We start from the raw sequence: 20,136 nt of genomic DNA, 5'->3' as shown, positions 1-20,136 counted from the left end.
AGCCGAAAAGCTTGGGAAAATATTAATAACGTCACTTCGGGCATCAATGTAAAGACTAATTACACTAATTGACAGAAGCGGGTCCGGGTATCAAAGACACCGAGGCCGTAGGTGAGCTCACCGCGCGGCCCGCGCCTCACTGGGGTCGGATCTGAGCTACAGGGCTGGGAGTTCGGGGGACGCGCTCAGGACCACTGCACCTGGGGCCCTCGCTGGGCAGGTGCTGGACCCGAACCTGGGGCCGCCCCGCCCCCCGGCACCTGCCCCCTCAGAGCGGGGGGGCCGCCCGCAAGGTCACCCCGGGCAAACGACACCTCCCTCCCGCGCGAGGCGGCCTCGCCGCCCGGACCCCGACGACCCCGCCCGGGTCCCGCGGGCCGCTCACCTGGCGCTCGCCGAACAGGTCCAGGCGGCGGCCCTGGGGCTGGACGTTGAAGGCGGCGCCCACCGGGGACCAGCTGGTGCTGACCCACCGGCCCCGGAGCCCGGCCCCGAGGCCGCCCAGCCGCCGGGCGCACAGCATTGCGCCGCTGCAGCCGCTCCGCGCCGCGAGGGCCCACGAAACCGGACTCCAGTACCCAGCCCGCAGCTCCGCCGGCGAGCGCGGCGCGTCTCCACGGCAGCGCCCGCCTCCCACGTGACCCCGCGCTTCCGGGAAGGGCAGGAGGCCGCGGGGCCAGCGCACATCGGCGTCCCCAGGGCCAGAGCGTCGCCCGCTGCTTTCCCGGGCCGCCGCGTCTAGCGCCGCCGCGCGCCTGGAGGGGGAACCGCAGGACGCCCCGCCCTCCCACGTGGCCGGGCGGGTGGCAGGGTCTGCACGGCGCCGAGCCTCGCACCCGCTGCCGGGAACACACGTGGGCGGCAGGCCGACCGCTGCCCGGCACCCTGAACCGAGACCCGTCGCCCTCCGTAGGCCTCCGCTCCAGGAGGGTGCGAGACGCAAGGCACTGCGCCCGCACGTCCCAGCCCTGCAGCCAGAGCTGTCGGTGGACCTCCATCCATCGACTGTAAACTCGCAGTGATCGATAACATAATCGACAACGCAGCTTGTTGGGGGGTGGAATCTGCCAAGCTGCAGTCACCGGCGGAGGGAGTACGGGGTTGGGAGGGCAGCGGTGGAGAGGGTGAGGGATGGGGCCGGGGGGCGCCCTCCCGGTGTCCGCGAGCGGAGGCTGTGCAGCGCTCGGAGCATCCCCTGTACGGCCCGTGAGGATGACCCTGTTGGAGGACAGCGCGGAGGCTGCTGCTGGGCCTCGGCTTCGGGCGGAACCGGACGCCCCTGATCCAGTCCCCCAGCGCCCGGCGCGCAGGGCATTGCGTACCGTGCCGAAGGATGCTTCGTGTCCCTGTACCAAGGACCAGCGCCAACGGAACCTTGTATCTCACCTGAATGCGTGGGCCTGAGGTAGAGTCTGCTCCTGGGAACACCTGTTGGATGTGAGCAGCCCCGGAACCTTCTCTGAAGTTCCAGAGAGCCAGAAGAGAGGGCCAACTGGGGCGGGCTTCTAACCCGCCCCTTTCCGTCCTCACAACAATTTACTGTTAAATGGAGTTTCAGAGTAGCCTGGTGGGGAGAAAAAGCCCCAGTGATAAAAAGAGAGCAATGAAAATTTAGTAAAGGCGAGTGCCAGGGTGCACTTACACAAGTCTCTACAGCGTAACTAGAAATTCTGCGTTCGTTTGTGTACATACGGTAAGTCGTGATTTCATCGTCTGCTGACTTTTTCATCAGATTCCAAATTATTTAAAATCCCCAAAGTCCTAACTCCGTGGCGATTAATACCGCATCGTCTGTGGCTGGTTGGTCCTTGGGGACAGCCACCCCACATCGCAGGCCTGCGCGGCAGGCCCTTACACAGATGTCAAATCTGCCATGTAAAAATATTCATCAATATATGTGACAAAACTACTTACTTTATCATATTTTTTAAAAGGAGTTTCAAATCTAAGAGCTTTTCTTTAGCCCAGAATGGTTCCTAACCATTTTTAATGCAAACAATTGAAGCGTAAAAACACCCTCAAAGGATGCTGGCTTGTGCTACGTTAACGAGGTGTCTTGTGTCTCAGGGAGCCTGGCGTAGTTAGACTTGTAAAAACTGCAGACCAGATCCACAGACAGCAGATGGGAGATAATTCCAAATGGCAGATCAGACACCTCCCCAATCAACTTTATCCTTTTGAAGTTCTTTATAACATGTTTTACATTTCATCTTATACATTTGCCCTGCAAAAAAAAAAGAATTTATGAAAGCTTGTATCCAATATTCTGGTCATAAACTGTACTTTTTTCCTTTATGCCTATCTCACCTATAAAGTTCTGACCCTAATTAGAAGGGAGTTAGTACACGAATTGTTTGGTCCGTAACAACACCAGACTTAACACTGGGGAAAAACAGCTCGGCTTATTGCAATTGAAAGAAGCCAAAGCATAAGGACACTCTGGCTCAATAAAGAAAATGATCAGTCCCTACAGCTGGGCCAACGTTAGGGCGCCAAGGCAAGTGGGGGACTTGGGGTGTCTCACGTGCTTCACCCGAGTCCTGGCTCTGTTCTAGAAGAAACATACATTAAGGAAAGCCAATAAAATGCCTATAAACAGAAATGATTTCCACATATATCCAAAGTTTTCCAAAACCAAGTGATTTTTCACCTTTTCATCTATAGCAGTGCTGACTGCTTATAATGATAATTCAGAAAATTCCCATTTTCCCAAGGAATGAAGATACTGTCACAACTGCGCTGACTTGGTTGACGTGTGGAGAGAACGGCTGTAAGTCCGTCAGAGTCCCAGGCTGTGATCTGAAAGATGCTGTCGCTTGAATATGCACTGGGCTTGTCTCCTCTTGCTTCTTTATTAGTTGCTCTCAGCTAATGGAAAAGTGTATGGAGTTAACGTAAGCACAGTTAACGCTTCCAGAATTTTAGGAGGGGATTATTCGCTGGACCACAGGGCAGTTCCCCTCTCGATTACTTAAATTACCTAGTACAGTGTAAATGCTATGTCAGCAGTTTCCAGGTTGGCAAATTCAAGTTTTGCTTTTTGGAACTTCCTGATTTTTTTTTTTTCCCAAATATTTTCCAACCATGGTTGGTTGAATCTGCAGATACGGAACTGTGGATACGGAGGGAAACTAAAACAGAGTCAAGTTTGGCAAACAGTTTACTAACAACTGTTTGTTGAGTTGAATGGTGATGAAAACCCAGGATAGAAAGTGAGCAGAGTGTCCTGCAGTTTCCTGGGCTGTGCCACTGTCACCAGCCCAAACTCTTATTAGTCACAGAGGGAATAAACACTTCCTTTTCTTTCCCTGTAATGTCCTCAGGAATTCAGATGGGAGATACATCATCACACGGCTAGTTCGAGCACTAAAATGATATCAAAACACTCCCCACAAGGAACGCCTGAGCAAAGGATTCTTCAGATCACGGGAATGATGGAAAATATCAAATACACTGTAATAAACACAGCAGGTAGTTTTACATTTACTCTCGGAAGGATAGCGAGTTCTATAGACTCAGTTTTAGGAATAACTTTCCTACTTTCACCTTTTTATGGTTATGACAGTGGTGATATAATTAACGTGGTAAAACCATCAAATAATGTCTTCACCAAGCTGATTCGGGCGGATGGAGAGACAGAGTTAGAACCGCTCCCCGCCCCCCGACCCATCACGCGCTGCTGAACAGGAGGAAGCCCGTGAACGTGGTGTCGTCGTCCTCATCCGCAAACAGGCCGTTGAACCTCTCCCCTCCCGTCACCTGCAACCACACCTCGTCCCCGAGCTTCAGCTGCAGGACGATGCCACCGGACGCCTGGTCCTCGGAGCTCATGTAACCGTCCTTGGTGTGCAGGACTTTTACCCCGTTTTTGACCAAAGACACCTGGACGTTCCTGGAGAAAACGGTGATGTGGTAGGTGAAGTAATAGACGCCGGCGACGTGGCAGGTGAATTTCCCCGTGGCCACGCTGTAGTGGCCAAACTCGTTGTACAGGATCCTGTCGAACTTGATGGGCACGTCTGACGGAGGGAACTTGCTCAGCACCGTGAGCCCCACGGTGAAGGCGCTTTTGGGCAAGACTGGCGTCTCCCCAATTTTCCCTTTTTCTCCTCGATCCCCTTTCCAGCCTCTCATTCCCCGGGCTCCGGGCTCACCCTGGGGCCCCAGGGGGCCGGCATCTCCCCTGGGACCCGGCTTTCCGGTGGGGCCCACGGGGCCAGGTAAACCAGTTGGGCCCGAAGGTCCAGTGCTGCCCTTTGGCCCTTCTGGGCCAACGGGACCCACGTCGCCCTTCTCCCCCTTCTGCCCTTGGGCGCCGGTCTCTCCTCTGAGGCCTTTCTCTCCCATGGGGCCCACAAGTCCCTTTGGCCCGTGTTTCCCTGGGGGGCCTCTTGAGCCCTGATCACCTTTGACGCCCTTTGCTTCAACGTTTCCATCGGCTCCTGGGTGGGACAAGAAAGAACGGAGGAAGAGACGATTTGTGAAACTTTGCTTGTGAAAACAACTTTGGTTTTTCTATTATTGAGCAAGTGAATGAGGTAAGGCAGTGCACAGTTCCAGCATGTGCTCAGGGTTTGAAAGTTAATTTACTCCTAAACTGTGCAGGTACACATGTGCGCAAAACACCCTTTGACTCTACTATACCAGCATCGGGGCTCACGTTAGAAATGACAGTTATTTGCGACTTCCCTGGAGGCCCAGTGGTTAAGAGTCTGCGATTCCAATGCAGGGGGCGCGGGTTCAATCCCTAGTTGGGGAACTAAGATCCTGTATGCAGAGCGACACGGCCAAAAACAAAAGAAAGAAATGACAGCTCTCTGCCCGTCCCTGAGGGGACGCATCTTTGGAAGAGGGAAGAAGGCAGACAGCAGATTCACCAGGGCTGCTTTGGTAGCTGACAGCGCAGCCCCGATGACGTGACGCCCCCCAAGAAGCCCCTCACTGGAGTCAGGTGGTCCTGGGTGGGCGCTCACTGCTCGCCGCATCTGCCGGCCTGTGCACCGCGCCAGGTGCGTGGCGCTGTCGTGGTTCCGCCTTCCCCCCTCCCTGGCGCCTCCCGCTTCCCACGCCCTGACTGGACAGCCGTGGTCCGAGCTCCGGCTCTGGAGTGAGACGCCAGGATCCAGCCCAGTCTCCACCGCTTATGCACAAGCTGATTCCCCAGCTACACCTGGTTCCTCACCTGCACGGCTGGGATAATAAAGTGCCTCCTTTATAGGCTGTTGTATTAAGTGAGTCAACACAAGGAAGGCACTTAGAACGACCCAGTGGGGCGAGAACACTGTTCGCGTTGCCGTGGTAACCATCCTCCCTCCCCCTCGGGCGATAGCTGCCGGCATCCTCCCTGCCTCCAGGGCCCGGCTCAAGGGCCACCTTCTGCTGCAGTGCCACCCCGGGCGCCGAGTCAGAATCCAGCGTCCCTCGTCAGGGCCCAGCGCTAAATCAGGCTTCAGCAAACCATGGAGCGCGGGCCATGTCCAGCCTCCGCCTGTTTTTGACAGCCCACAAGCTAAGAACAGTTGACACTTTTAAATGGTCACAAATCACGTTCTGAGATTCCTGACAATTATGTAAAATTCAGGTTTCACTGGAACGCAGCCCCACTTCCTAAGGCATCCTCTACGCAGCTTGTCCCTACGACGGCAGAGCTGAGTAGTTGTGACCAAGACCCCGTGGCCCGCAAAGCCCTTTATGGAAAGTGTGCTCATCCCTGCAGTGAACCCTGCGCTTCTGGAGAGAAGGACCGTGTGGCCTTTATCGCTGGAGCATCCTTGAAGCCTCGTAAGGGACTTGTCCTTGGTAAGCACTTAATAATTCCTATCCTATCACTGACGGCTCCGGCTGCGGACACAGCAGGATGGAAAGCCATCTCTGACCTGGTTCTCCTTTCTCTCCGGTCATCCCGTCCTTCCCTGGGCCACCAGGATGTCCTGGTTCGCCTGATGGAAAATGAGAAAATAGGCAGAAGTTAAAATTCTAGCTCCAGTTTCCCTCGATGTGGGTCCCAGTCAGCGATGGAGGGTCCCAGGGAGCCCCAGCCTGACCCGCACACCCCACCCCTCACAGACCTGCGGGGGGAGGGCAGGCAGGGGCAAGCAGCAAGGGTGCTGAGTGCGCCAAGAAGCGGGTCGTGCAGTGGACTGGTGGGCTTCCCAAGCAGCCAGCTCGGATGATCACGATTGCATGTTTCTCACGTGACAAGGACTTGGGGGGGTGGCTTTGTCATTTGTGCTCCTTTTCCATCACTCTGTGGGGGGTGGAGTGCAAGTACTAGCCTCCTATGAAAGTGCAGATGACCATGGTTACACCACACTACTTGGCATGGGAGAGAGGGTTCCCGAAGGATCTCTCTAGCGCCTTACAGTGGTCAAGGTGCTGTGGAGACCCACTGGGACATCAGGCCATGAGGTTCTGCTGCACCCAGGAGTCCTGATGCTCAGAACAGGCTGCCCTGGACACCAGCATCCTATGTTATGTCCACACACGTATGTTTGTAAGCTATGTACAGGTAATGTTCTAAAAACATGTTCATTATAAAACATACACACGGGACTTCCCTGGTGGCACAGTGGTTAAGAATCCGCCTGCCAAGGCAGGGGACACGGGTTCAATCCCTGGTCCGGGACGATCCCACGTGCCGTGGAGCAACGAAGCCTGTGTGCCACGACTACTGAGCCTGCGTTCTAGAGCCCGCGAGCCACAACTACTGAGCCCACGAGCCACAACTACTGAAGCCCACGCGCCTGGAGCCCGTGCTCTGCAACAAGAGAAGCCACCACAATGAGAAGCCCGCGCACTGCAATGAAGACCCAATGCAACCAAAAAATAAATAAATTTAAAAAATAAAACATACACACAAATACATTTGAAAATGGTAAGACAAAGATTAAGTTAATTTTTAGTGTGAGAAATGTGACATAATATCCTTCTAAGAAACATGCGTGTTGTATATAATCTAAATAAACTATATATGTAGCGTGCAAGTCTTAAGGAAGTATGTGAAACTTGAAAGAAACGGGACCATGGAGGAAGAAGCAGAGAGAATGAGTAGCAGAGAGGTAGAGAAATTTGGTGTTGGATACAGGAGCATCTGTCTTCCTTCTCTCTCCATCTATCTTCTTCTGTGTGTATAGAATATGCTATAACGAGCGTTTTAAATTAAACCTCCCAAATTTGGAGATCGACCACCCAGCGCACACATGCGCCCTTGAGCCGAAGAGAGAGGATGAGCGCCAGACGGGGGCTGTGACCTGGCTCCCACCCGCACCCTTGGCCTGCAGAAATGTTGCCTCGGCTCTGGAGCAAAGGAGACTCAGACGTTTGTAGAGAAAGCGAGGCTGTGAGCCCGCAGTTTGAGTCACGTAGACGGATGCGACACTTCCACCGAGACGAGTGTAAAGGAGAAGCCGGCGAGGCTGCCCGACGCTGGACAAGCGCTGAGGTTCCCCGGGCGGCGGGCGCCTCCGCGGAGCCGGGTGAGAGAACTGCGGCCGCGGAGAGCATGTGCCCCAGCCCCGGGGGGGGCAGGCAGCGAGTGCATCGTCCACTCCGAGGGATGATACAGGAGGCCCACAAAGAGCCGCCCAGGAGAAAGGCCAGCATCGGGCCGTCACGCTTGGAGGGCAGCGGAGTCAGGCTCCGACAGCATCATCTGAGCGATGCCTTCCCGCGCTTCTCCCGGCCCAGCCCGCTGGTGGATCCAAGGCGGTCCTCGCAGTGAGAAGGGGCGTGGGAGTGACGGGGGCGGGGTGGGGGGAGGGATCTCAAAGACACAGGGTATCCTGTGCGCGTGTGCGGGCACACGCACGCACGTGTACGCACATGTACACATACATATACACACGTGGTACCACCGGGCAGATAAGGGATGGGCCCACAGTTATAATACTTTCCAGGTTGGGGGGGTAGACGTCTTGACAGATCTGACTGACGTTCATCATTGTTATTTCCTTCTAATGCACATTGGAAGAATTCACATGAATAGAAATGGCAGCTCTGCCCTTCTCAGGATTCTTTACTGCTTTGCATTATCAAGTTCACCTTCAACCGTCAGTTTTTTTGCGGGAGTATTTTCAGCACCCATCTCTTTGTGAGAGTTCAACAGCATAACCTGAGAACCCCCGGTCCAGGCACACTTAGTGCAAAACGTCCCAACACGCTGAAGGTCAGTGAACGCGGGAGGGTCCCGGCCAGCCTGCTCACACTGTGGGCCACCACTCTTCCCACGGGACATGGTCCAGGCCTCAAATGACACGTGCGTATCTGCAAACCGACCAAGTGAGGCCATTCACACGGATTCATATAGCAAGCGTTTTAAAACCTCAATTCTTTCTTCACCTAAATTTATCTTTTAAGACGTCACTAGAAGTTTCAATGTTTTCTTCCTGCGCCCAGATGGGTCCTCTGCTTACATCTTAGGTGTACGACCCTATGGTCAGACCAGGGCTCAAGAACCCCATTCAGAAATCAAGCCTTACAGGGTTTTGTCATGGAAACCACTCACACATCCTGGCTTTTGGGACTGTCCCTCCCAGAGGCTGGATCCTGTCCCCAAGTCCCCAAACCGTGGGGAGGTCCCGGGACACAGCACAGATACCCGAGGAGCGGCTGTGTGGCTCCAGGACCCTTCCTGTTCTCTGGCGTTCTGCACCACCTGCCTCACGGCAAGGCCTGCACCGTGCTGGGTGCTCCCTGCCAGAGACCTACCCGTCGGATGTCTCTCTAGGACCCGGTGCCAAAGACCCCTCATACCTGTCGCCGGAGGCAGAAAGATCTATGACATCACAAGCTCCTGAAAACGGCCCTGTAGTATCGGAGATGGTGGCCAGCAGACAGGCAGCCCCACTCAGTGGGAAAGCCCACGAGGACAGGGGTCCTCATGGCTCGTGCTGCCCTGTACCCCACACCCAGCCTGGATCTGGCCGGAGCAGGCTCTCCATCAGTGTCTTCTGGGCAATGGATGGATGGATGGATGGATGGATGGATGGAAAGGGGTGAGCCCACAGGCAATGAATGAATGAAGGAGGTGAAAGGAAGGGGGATGAGCGGGGGGCAGCTGCAGGCACAGGTGGTGGGTACCTGCATCCCCCTTGTCGCCCTTTGCTCCATCACGTCCATCTCTCCCAGGCAATCCATTGTGACCTGGGTTCCCGGGGACGCCAGGGTGGCCCTGCCTGCAGGTGTCCTGTGAGCTCACCATCCCTGCGCAGGCCCCGGAGACGAACAAGAGCCACCAGATCCTCATGGCTCAGATGACAGAGCTGAACGGAAAGACGGAAACAGACTGAAGGGAGAAACTCTCATCGCCAGGGCCACGGACAAAGCCTCTGCTCTTTGCAGTGGCCCAGCTTGGACAGCACAGCCAGGGCGGGTCGGGGGGCAGCTGGGAGCAGACTGGCCACTCACAATCGAAGGACACTGTCCTTGGACGGACGCGTGTGACTGGGGAGACTCTAATGGTGGGCGATCCGGGAGAGAGCCACGTTCCAAGTCAGGAAACCCCCGCTGACTGTTTCGCTTTGGGCAAAGAAACTCCAACTGACCGTTTCACTTTGGGCAAACCCCTCCTTGCAGCCAGAGGAGAGATTAATGCTTCCCTCACAGGGCTACTGTAAAAACCAAATTCGAGCACATTGTGCATGAAAGCACATTTTGAACAGTAAAGCAAACATGGAATTAGCATTTGCTCCGGCAATCCCACTTCCGGGTATACACGCAAAAGAACCGAGGGCAGGGACTCCCGCAGATATTTCTACGCCCATGTTCACAGCAGCAATGCTGTCCACAATCGCTAAAAGGTGGAAACAACCCACGTGTCCATTGATGCATGAATGGATAAATAAAATGTGGTCCACCCACGTGATGGATAGATATGATTCAGCCTTAAAAAGGAGGGAAATTCTGACACAGGCTACGACATGGGTGAACCTTAAAGACACTGTGCTCAGTGAACTAGGCCAGTCACAAGTGGACAAATGCTGTGTGATTCCACTTACATGAGGTACTGAGAATAGTCAAATTCAGAGACAGAGAGTAGAAAAGTTGGTTCCAGAACCACTGCAATAAGGTGAAGATCAGAAAAAAATTGAGTCACACAAATTTCTTGGTTTCCAGGTCATAACAAAGTTATGTTTATACCATACTGTAGTCTGTTAAGTGTGCATGGCCTTATGTGGAAAAACAGTGTACATACCTTAATTTTAAAAATACTTTATTGCTGAAAAATGCTAACCATTGTCTGAGGCTTCAGCAGTAGCAGTAGTAACATCAAAGATCACAGATCATCAGAACGAATGTAATGGTGATGAAAAAGTTTGAAATATTGTGAGAATTACCCAAATGGAACACAGAGACGAAGTGAGCAAATGCTCAATGTAGGGTTGCCACAGATGTTTAGTTTGTGACAAAACGCGCTGTCTGGGAAGCGCAATAACGCAACGTGTGCCTATAAGCATAGTAACAAAAACTAGAAGCAAATATATCCAAACGCACGTGGTGGCTTTGGAATGGTGAGGTTATGGGAGCTTATCTTATTTTAAAATGCTTTTTTACAGTGCCTATAAAACTATTTCTACATATACATTTTTAAAACCCAGTTAGACTGTCATCCAGAGGGTCACATCGCCATCATATGGAAGCCTCCATGAGTCTCAGGGTGCAGTTTGATGCAAATAGAAGTATTTGGGGACGGAAGGGCAGATGTTTCCCTTTAAAATCACAAACTTACGCCATTTCAGGAAATTGACTTGAGTTTTCTTAGAGCCAAATTCCATAAATAACCTACACCTTCCTCTTCTGTTTAACTCAGAAGTGACTGGTCGTAGTCAGATCTAACTTGCACAGACCAACCTCTGCAGGGGGTCTAGATTTTTCCCTTTTAATTGTTTCAAAATGTGTTACAATTATTCCAGTAATAAAAAGGATCAGGAGCTCCTACAGGTGTCAAATTGGGATAAACTCCATTTTGCTCTCCAGCCAGAGAAGAGCTGAGGTAAAAGCAAACATCCATCCTTCTGTGATTCTCTCCCTGGTCCTGCACACTGGACACGGGCGGAGATGTATCACCCCAGGCCCGGCAGGCAGACAAACTTCAACAAAGGATCATGAATAAAGGAACGTGCTTTGCTCCCGAAGAAGCAGTGAGATAGGCTGTGGCACCATCTCTAAAGAAAACATTTTTAGAAGAAGGACATGGTGGTTTGCACAAGGAATAGAGGAGAAATTACATTCATGTGTTATTTTCCAAAATAAAAAGTTACATTTGCGTTTCTCACAAAGCCTCTGGCTGGCTCCTCAGTTTCAATGTTTAATTCCTACTTCTGGTGTTTCTCCAGAGTGCACTGGAGCTAGGACCCCATCTGTCTCCCATCCTTCCCTCCCCGGCTTCCACCTTCCCTCTTGTCTTCTCTGGATCACTGCCCCCCCTGCCCCGCCCCTTCTCCACGCAGCACCTAGACTAGCGTCACTTACAGGTAACAGCTTGTTGAAGACAGCAACTGCATCTTCCTACTTTCTTATTTTCAGCACTCACAGTCAAATATTTGTTGAGTGGTTGAATGAATGAATGACAGTGAATAAATAAATGAATGAATGAATAAATAAATATTATCCTGGTTCCAACCACATGCAAATCTTCACCAGGGAGGTGGCTGGATGTTACCATCATCAGTGGTAACAGAAATGTCGGTTGGCACATGGCTGCCCACAATAGACTCATTTCCCAGCCACCCCTGCAGCCCAGGTATCGCCGTGAAACTAGATTTTGGCCAGTGGGAAGTGGGTAAAAGTGACACGTGCACCTGATGGGCCAGGACCTTCACGGGAAGGGGTGCGCCCTCCCTCATGAACTGGAGGGCAACACTCTGGGGACAGAGAGATCCTGGTCTCTGATGACAGCGCAGACCAGGCCTGCCCTCCCAGCCCATCTTTGACGTGAGAGAGAAACACACGTGCTGCTAACCTGCCCAAGCCTGTTATTCAGGTTCCCTCCTGGAGCTAACCTCAGTTTTGACGGATGCAAGGCTTCAGCTGTCAAAGGTGTGCGTGCTCACCCAAAGTGAGGAGGGTCTAGCATCTGTAGTCACTCAGCCCAACGAAGTTGCTGAGGACCCACTGGGTCAAAAACCCTTCAGGTGATACATTAAAAACCCCACAGCAGGCCCTGCCTTAGAGCAATACAGTCCGTGTGAACGCAAAGAGAATGGACACAGTCCTTCTGTTGAATGTCAAGTCAGGGGGAAGGAGGGACCCTGGGAAGCCCCTGTGACCCCACAAACCTGACATACGGAAACGGTTAGGGGCAGAGGGATACAGACTGCAAATGGCTTTGGAGTCACTGTTTGTTAGACCCAAATGAAATAGGTTCTTACTTCCTATTTCTGGGTTGTTTCTCCTACGCTTGACCTACATTCTCCTTCACGACTGAATTTCTTTCTGAAAGGTTACTCAGCGCCCCTCCTGATTAATTTTCTCCAAGGACATGTTGTCCCTAATTCACGGCCAAGATGAAAGGTTTCTACTCTTCATCATTCTTACTTGCCCAAATACAAAGATTTAATAAAGACCTGCCAGAGCCCAGCTGAGCAATCTTTACCGGGTCTCCAAACCTCTAGCCTCTAAAGGTTGCAAAAACTGCAAGGAACCCAGCATCCCTCCCAGACGTGACGGTCCAAGAACGTAAATCTCCAAACTGCCTTCCTTGAATACATCTCCTTCCACTTTCTCTATACTTTGTACGTATGTATTTCTTCTTCAACATATGTTGAAGGCCTTGTTTTAAACTGCACTAGGTCGGTTAGTATTGCCACGAATATACAAATGTACATGTTAACATGTGTGCAGAATAATCCATGGGCTTCTCTGGAAAGCTCTCTAGAAAGGTCTGCTAATTCTCATGATCTATTCTACGGTTTCATCCCTCCTCGCAGCCAGTCTGCAGAGTTCTAGCAGAACTTCAAAATCTGCTTCTGTCTCTTGTTTAGCCTCTTAAGAATGTATTTCGGAAGTGGCTTAACCCCTTTCCTACCCAAAGCCCTGTAGACAGATACCTACTTAAGCAGGATTATCACACACCAGTAATACAAGAGCTGCTTCAGGACTCTGAGGCCTTAAACTGAATTTAAAGAAATTGTTTCCTAAGGCTCTTACCTGAACCCCAGGGCTGCAGGCGGCACGCAGGTGCTATGCAAACAAGGAATCAGGAGCAAACTAAATAAAAATCACACCTTCCTGCCACGCAATTCCCTAGTGGATGGATCTGCAAAACAGCAGGAAGGGGAGGGAACAAGTAAGCACAAGGTGTCCTGGAAGAACTTCAAAAGTTGAGGCAACACTTGAGCCGGGGGCATCTTCCAGCAACACCACTTAGTTCAGCCAATTTAGCTCCTTCTTTCCGTCCTTTTTATTTTATTTTTCGATTTATTTTATTATAATTATTATTTTTAACAACTTTATTGGAGTATAATTGCATTACAATGGTGTGTTAGCTTCTGCTTTGTAACAAAGTGAATCAGCTATACGTATACATACATCCCCGTGTCCCCTCCTACCCTCCCTATCCCGCCCCTCTAGGTGGTCACAAAGCACCGAGCTGATCTCCCTGTGCTATGCGGCTGCTTCCCACTCGCTATCTATTTTACATCTGGTAGTGTATATATGTCCATGCCACTCTCTCACTTCGTCCCAGCTTCCCCTCCCCCTCCCCATGTCCTCAAGTCCATTCTCTACGTCTGCATCTTTACTCCTGTCCTGCCCCTAGGTTCTTCAGAACCTTTTTTTTTTTTTTTTTTTTTAGATTCCATATATATGCGTTAACATACGGTATTCGTTTTTCTCTTTCTGACTTACTTCACTTTGTATGACAGACCCTCGGTAGCGAGAGAAGGTGAGGCAGCTTCCAGGTGGGTCTGGAGGGAGAAGTCCCCCCGGCAGGCGCTTCCCCTTAGACTGACGTTTGTGCCTTTGCTTCCTCTCCGCGATCAATCACGAGCTAATAGGACCAAACTGAAGACGATGCTGTTAGGCCTCGATCGGATCCCGGACCCTTAGAACTGAATCATTTAACTAGATCTCTCTGACTCTGTGTAGTTCCTTTTAGTGTAGGCATTCGACTGTCTAAGAGTTTAATGCCTGTTCTCTCTCTCTCTCTCTCTCTCTCTCCCTCTCTCTCTCTCCCTCTCTCTCACACACACACACACACACACACACACACACACGGCACTAAGAAAAACATGGTGCAACTAGTTTTTCAATCCCATGTGATCACTGATTCTTATCTTCTCCCATCAGTGTCTATTAACATTGATTTCTGACTTAAAAATAGCATCGAGAGAACAAATGCACCCAATGCTGTTTCTCACAGAACCAACTCTGAGAGCCAAGCTGGAATGCAGAGGCCCCAGGGAGAGTGGGGTGCAGGGAGAGTCCCCCCTGAACAGAGATAAATCCCCTACCCTCACTGTGCCTCAGTTTCCTTCTCTGTATGGCAGGCAAAACATTACCAGCATCACAGGGCAGTGGCAGGGTTTAATTACGTCACAGGTTAAGGACCTGGCCTCTTGACCCCTAACTCCGCCCGGACACCTGGGTCCTTCCTCAGGGGCAGGCGTGTGGGCAGCATTCGGCGCTGCAGACAGTCTCTGCCTTCTGCCCTCCTGCCCCCTTCCCCACCCCGGGCCCCTTCCCCCTTCTCTGCCTCGCTCAGGGCTGAGGCAGGGGCCCCAGGTGCATCCTCACCCCCAGCTGCCTGCTCTCTGCTCGGCCCTCCCCCATCTGCATCCCAGCCCCGTGCTTCCACCGGGTGGTCCAGACAGTCACAGACCCACCCTCCACGCCATCCCTTCCTGGATCCGATTACAGCAGCAGCGCCCAGCACCCACCCAGGTGATGACGGGCACCTGCATCCTCACCGAGCATCCTGACAGCGGCCTTCTCTCCTTTCTCATCGTCTCTGCTGGATTCTGTCTCGCCAGTCATCCCCCGCCTCTGGTTTTATGTCCGCCTTTTCTCTGCCCCTGGAGCAGTTCTCCTCGCCTAGACTCCGCCCGGTACAACCCAGCGCCCCGGCCCGCAGCCCTGAGATGGACCTTCCACCATTGGTGTCTCAACTCCCATCGCACTTGGATCCCAGCAGCTCACCCAGGGCTGCTCGGGGCTCCCCCTCAGGGGTCTGCGTGCGCCCTGCCTCCTGCCCCAACCCCCCCGGAAAAGCCCCCATCCCTGAAGTCCTTCTAGAACTCAAATGTTTACAATGCACGCTGTGTTCTAGTAATGCTCTACGTGCTCGTCCCCCTGGAGCACACGCCCCATGGGAGGATCGCCCGTTTCACCGTCTGTCTGGTGCCCCATGGGACAGTGGCTCCCGGGCTGGGCCGTCTCCCCGGAACCCCTCTGAGGACGGCCCTACCCTCAGCCCTCTCCTCCCTCCACGGGGTGCCCTCCTGAGCTGCGAGAACTGCCCTCCGAGGGGGGGTTAGGTTCCAGAGCTTCCACACCCCTGGCCCCCTAAGCAAAGCCCCTTGAGTCCAGCCCAAGGAGGGGAGCCGAAGGCCGTTACGAGTAAACAACTGAGCAGGGGCGCTACGGCAACCTTCGTGGAGATGCTTTCCTGATGACGGTCACAGCAACAATGGGCTATCTGCTTAACTTTGCGGAGCTGTTAATTAGGGAAGGAAATTCTTATCCAGCCCACTCACCAAGGCTAAGTGAGTGGGGCCACCTGCGGATCCGGAACCACCGGGAAGGGCCCGCATCTGCTCGCGCCGCCGGGAGCCAGAGCTGTGCTTCTCACTCCAGTTTTGGCTTTGCCAGTCTCATTCCGATATTTGGTGGCTTCTTTCAAGTCGAGTGGCCGCTCTCTGTTCCCCTCAGGGCCTTCCTTCTCCTGCACCCACCCCAGCAGTTTTCATCAGTTCATTAGTGGATGATTTTTGCTGAAAAGAAATCTGTCAGTGTCCAGGCAGGGAAGGAGTTGCAAATCCCAGAAAGCCTCCTAGCACTCACTCTCCATTTAAAATATATGTTATGGGGCTTCCCTGGTGGCGCAGCGGTTGAGAGTCCGCCTGCTGATGCAGGGGACACAGGTTCGAGCCCCGGTCCGGGAAGATCCCACATGCCACGGAGCGGCTGGGCCCGTGAGCCATGGCCGCTGAGCCTGTGCGTCCGGAGCCTGTGCTCCGCAACAGGAGAGGCCACAGCGGTGAGAGGCCCGTGTACAGAAAAAAAAAAAAAAAATATATATATATATATATGTGTGTTACACACACACACACACACACACTCCAATGCATTACTACAGCCAGTTTGGCAAATTAACTTTAATATACAGATACAAAACAACAAATATAGATTCACAGCATTTACAAGAAATCATTCAAATAACATTGTAAATTTTTTTTTTTTTTTTTTTTTTACAAAATCTTCAGAGAAAATACATATCAAGTTACAGCGATCTTGCACAACCCAATTCAGCTGTCAACAGCCGCCTCATCAGTCTGGAAGCTGTCACTTGACCTATACAGATAACATCACCTTGAGGCCGGTGAGTTAGCATTGAGGGAACAGGTCACCAAAAGCCTTGCGAAGTAGGTAAGTCAAACACTGTGGACGCTAATATTTACAAAAAGAGACCGACTGGTAAATTACAGAATCGGTTACAGTATTTTCTAAATTCAAGTGTCAGATACTTAATAAACAACTGAAGACAGTAATGTTAAGTTTGTTGTTACGAAATATGCATCCGATATTTATGCTCCTGGGTTTGTTTGTTTTCTTCAAGATCACAGTTTCCACTTACTATTTTCCGAATCTTTGGGACTCCACCTCCGCTGCATCCATCCTGAGAAGGGCAGCGTCCGCCAGGTGAAACGTTAACAGGGAGGACTTGCGGGCTAAGCTTATTACAGGGACAACTGCTTTGGGGCAGTGGCCTTCTCGGTGTGCGCCTGGCGTCCCTGGCCTGTGAGCCACATTTATCCACGCTTGTTGGCACTGGACTGTGAGGGACACATCTGTTTCTCCTCTCCTCAACAAAATATTACACCGCGATTTCTTCCCTAACTCAGGTGGTCGGGTTTTTCTATCCTGGCTTGGGGACTAAGTTGATCTGCACTGAGGAGAATCAGCAGTCTGGGCCCGTAGAGATTCCCAACCGATAAAATGCCGGTGCGTTGCTTCTACAAAAGATTTCTATTGTGAAACAGGTTTTGAATTAAATGTACTTTTGCTCTGTGTCTAGACAACAGCAATGTAGGATTGAGGGGATTTTCTGAACAGGCACGGAGCTCAGTCCTCGTATTACGAATAAAAAGGCACGACGATATTCAGAAGGAGTGTGGAGATGGGGGTGAAATGTTTTCAACTACAAAATCAGGTCTACGGCAGGGGGTGGGAAGAGATCAGATGTACCGAGAGCAAGAGACACAGGTGTCCCAGGAAAGCCCTGGCAAATCCCCGCCACTCTTCTTCCAGTTTGCAGGCCAAAGACAAAGAATGCCATTTCTCCAGGACTCCACAGGTATTCTGTTGTACGACTGCTTACAATCTACTGCAAGGTTGTTATACATGTTAGGCATCATCAAAAACCGAGAAGGCTGCTTTGGACCTGAGGCCATTTCAAAGGTCTTTCAACAGAGTTGGCAAACTCTGAAACATGATAGAGTAAGTGAAATTCATCAAAATCTTATGCCATCTTTATTGGGGGGGGGGCGTGGTCCACCGATACCACGCAGTGTAGTGTTAAAAAGAGAAAAAGACAGACAGAGAAAGCGAGATTCCCAGTGAAATTCATACACAACCTGTACAGGGAGTCTCTTCGTTTTTTCTCTTTTTCTCTCCAAGTGGAACATGTGAGAAATCAAGAAGGAAGTTCAGGGCTTCCCTGGTGGCGCAGTGGTTGGGGGTCCGCCTACCGATGCAGGGGACACGGGTTCGTGCCCCGGTCCGGGCGGATCCCACATGCCGCGGAGCGGCTGGGCCCGTGAGCCATGGCCACTGAGCCTGCACGTCCGGAGCCTGTGCTCCGCAACGGGAGAGGCCACAACAGTAAGAGGCCCGCGTACCGCAAAAAAAAAAAAAAAAAAAAAAAAGGAAGGAAGTTCGTCAAATGTAAAAACAGAACACCGAGCCATCTATCCTGTAGAGAACGCAGGCGTTTGCTAATAAACCCAAGCTAGACACACAGATTTAAAGACAAAGGATGTTCTATCCTTTTAAATGCATTTTAGCAGTTTTCAAATCACCTGGAAATCCAAGCAGGAGCCACCGAGGATGGACATCTGACTAAGGGACTGTCACCACGTGCCCTGGTGTCCATGCTTCCTGCTCCTCTGTTGGGAAGCTTTAGGGGAGGAGGGTGGAGCCAGGAGTCAGGGCTCGGCCGAGAAACAGACCAGGGCTGCCGACAGCACGTCCAGCCCTTTGTCCCTGTGCTCTGGACAACGGGGGAGATGGGGGCCCTCTGGGTGCTTCTGCACTGGGGGTGAGTCCTCACTGGAAATATAACACGAGCAACTGATTTTCTTTACTTCCTCAAAGTAATTCTATTAAAAAAAAAAAAAGCAACCCAACTGTTCACAACTGCCGTATAAACAAACAACTCTGTTTAGCACAGAGGCCCGACAATGTTTGCTGAGGGGGCCCACGAAAAGCATATTAAGCATAGTATTCAAAATGTATCATTATATCTTGTTAGTAAAAAGGTCAGTTATATAAATGCAACAGAAATTGAGAAGTCTATTCAGAAAGGACACACACACACACACACACACACACACACACACACACACACGAGCACACGGAGCCACGGCACCTCCCGAGGAGCTTCCTCACAGAAGCGGCTTCCGTGCCGGGACCTGGGCCCCGAGGTCCGCAAAGGCAGCACCGCCTGGGTCCCCCTGCCCCCCGGGAACAGCTCTGGGTGTGAGGAGGAGGGGGCCCACACCTGGAGTCTCAGGTGTCCCCTCTGTTAGGACCATACAGGTGTGTTTATTCTCAAGCAGGGACTGGGTAGAAAAGAGAAGTTTTGAGGTTTCAACACCAAAAAGAGATTCCCAAGTAGAAAACCACAAGACATGTAACAGGACCCCCGCCCGGTGCACGAGGTCAACGGAAAGGTGTCTCACGTTTAAAAGCCATTTTCATCAAAATTTACCATCGAGGAAAGGCAAGGAGGTTGCTGCCGACCGGCGTCGGCCGCGTGGCCTTCGCTAGAGCGGGCTGCTCTCTCTGAGTCTGGATCTATTTCGTGAGGTCTCTTCCATACGGAACCGATCTTCAGAAACCTGTCGACATGCTAAGCATGGCACGGCTGGCACTACTGCTCGGGGGCGTGGGACAAAGGTGGCTTCAAACATGGAGGAAGCAGGACCCTTGAGGCTCGTGGTTTTCAGTGGAAGAAGGTACGTGTCACTGTCCCTTGATCGGCGAGGACAGAGGCAGAGGGAGGAACAGGCACACGGATGCTCTTTTAAGGACACGTTTCAACTGGGAGGTCTGCACGTTCACTTCGTCCTCAAACGAAATGAAATCGGTTTTCCCACTGGAAGTGCACGTGCGTGAAGTTTCTCAGGTTTCTGCTCGGGGAGTGGCACACGGGCGGGGACAAGTGTACAGAGCCAGCAGCGGGCTCCCTGCCCCCTGAAAGCAACGGCGTCTTTGGAGCGCGTGGGTCTCTGTGCACCGCGGGCCCTGGACCATGTGCGCAGGAGCCTGCGGGAGAGGCCGGCCCACCATTTGGCGACTGCGTGGATGAGGAAGACGCCAGGGGACCCCAGGGCCCCGACGGGGCTGCGGTCACCGCCCGCCACCCCGTGACCCCGGCACTCCCCTCCCCTTCAAGACCGAAGGCAAAGTGGCCCTGCCCATCCTCCTCGGGGAGCCCCTCCCGGGGCCTGGACTGCAGTTCGTCCTCGGCGATGCTCCCGGCTCCCCGCCCAGCATCTCCAGAGCCCACTCCGATTCCCCAGCGCCGGCCGCCTCGGTGGGCTCACGGTGGGGAGCGGTCCAGGGGACACTGGAGCTGTGCGTCATGACCCCCCCTCCCTCCCGAGAAGGCAGCTGGGCCTCTGCGACCGCAGGCGAGGCCAGGTCCTCCTCACTGCGTCCCCAGGAGAGGTTTTCAGCACCGGATCCCTGTGCCAC

General features: G+C 52.5%; 2 protein-coding genes across 2 annotated transcripts in view; both read right to left on the bottom strand.

Moving 5' to 3' along the window:
* Window positions 1–619, bottom strand: part of MIPEP (mitochondrial intermediate peptidase) — a 134,606-nt gene extending 133,987 nt beyond the window's left edge. Inside the window, exon 1 of the mRNA XM_027116685.1 lies at window positions 386–619. Within this exon, the coding sequence (XP_026972486.1) occupies window positions 386–523 (138 nt within the window). The 5' untranslated portion in view covers window positions 524–619. The remainder of the gene's footprint in view (window positions 1–385) is intronic.
* Window positions 620–2,762: 2,143 nt separating this feature from the next.
* Window positions 2,763–9,479, bottom strand: LOC113625769 (complement C1q and tumor necrosis factor-related protein 9). Its single transcript, XM_027116686.1, has 3 exons — window positions 9,079–9,479; window positions 5,877–5,939; window positions 2,763–4,442 (listed from the first exon to the last, which is right to left on the bottom strand). Exons 1-3 carry the CDS (start codon window positions 9,242–9,244, stop codon window positions 3,670–3,672), a joined length of 1,002 nt encoding a protein of 333 aa, XP_026972487.1. The 5' UTR covers window positions 9,245–9,479; the 3' UTR covers window positions 2,763–3,669.
* Window positions 9,480–20,136: the final 10,657 nt, after the last annotated feature.

The sequence above is a fragment of the Aethalodelphis obliquidens genome, unplaced genomic scaffold (genome assembly GCF_003676395.1).
Source record: "Aethalodelphis obliquidens isolate GAN/ISIS:26980383/991018 unplaced genomic scaffold, ASM367639v1 scaffold16, whole genome shotgun sequence".
NCBI classification, from domain to species: Eukaryota; Metazoa; Chordata; class Mammalia; order Artiodactyla; family Delphinidae; genus Aethalodelphis; species Aethalodelphis obliquidens.
This window is presented reverse-complemented; position numbering and strand designations above follow the sequence as displayed.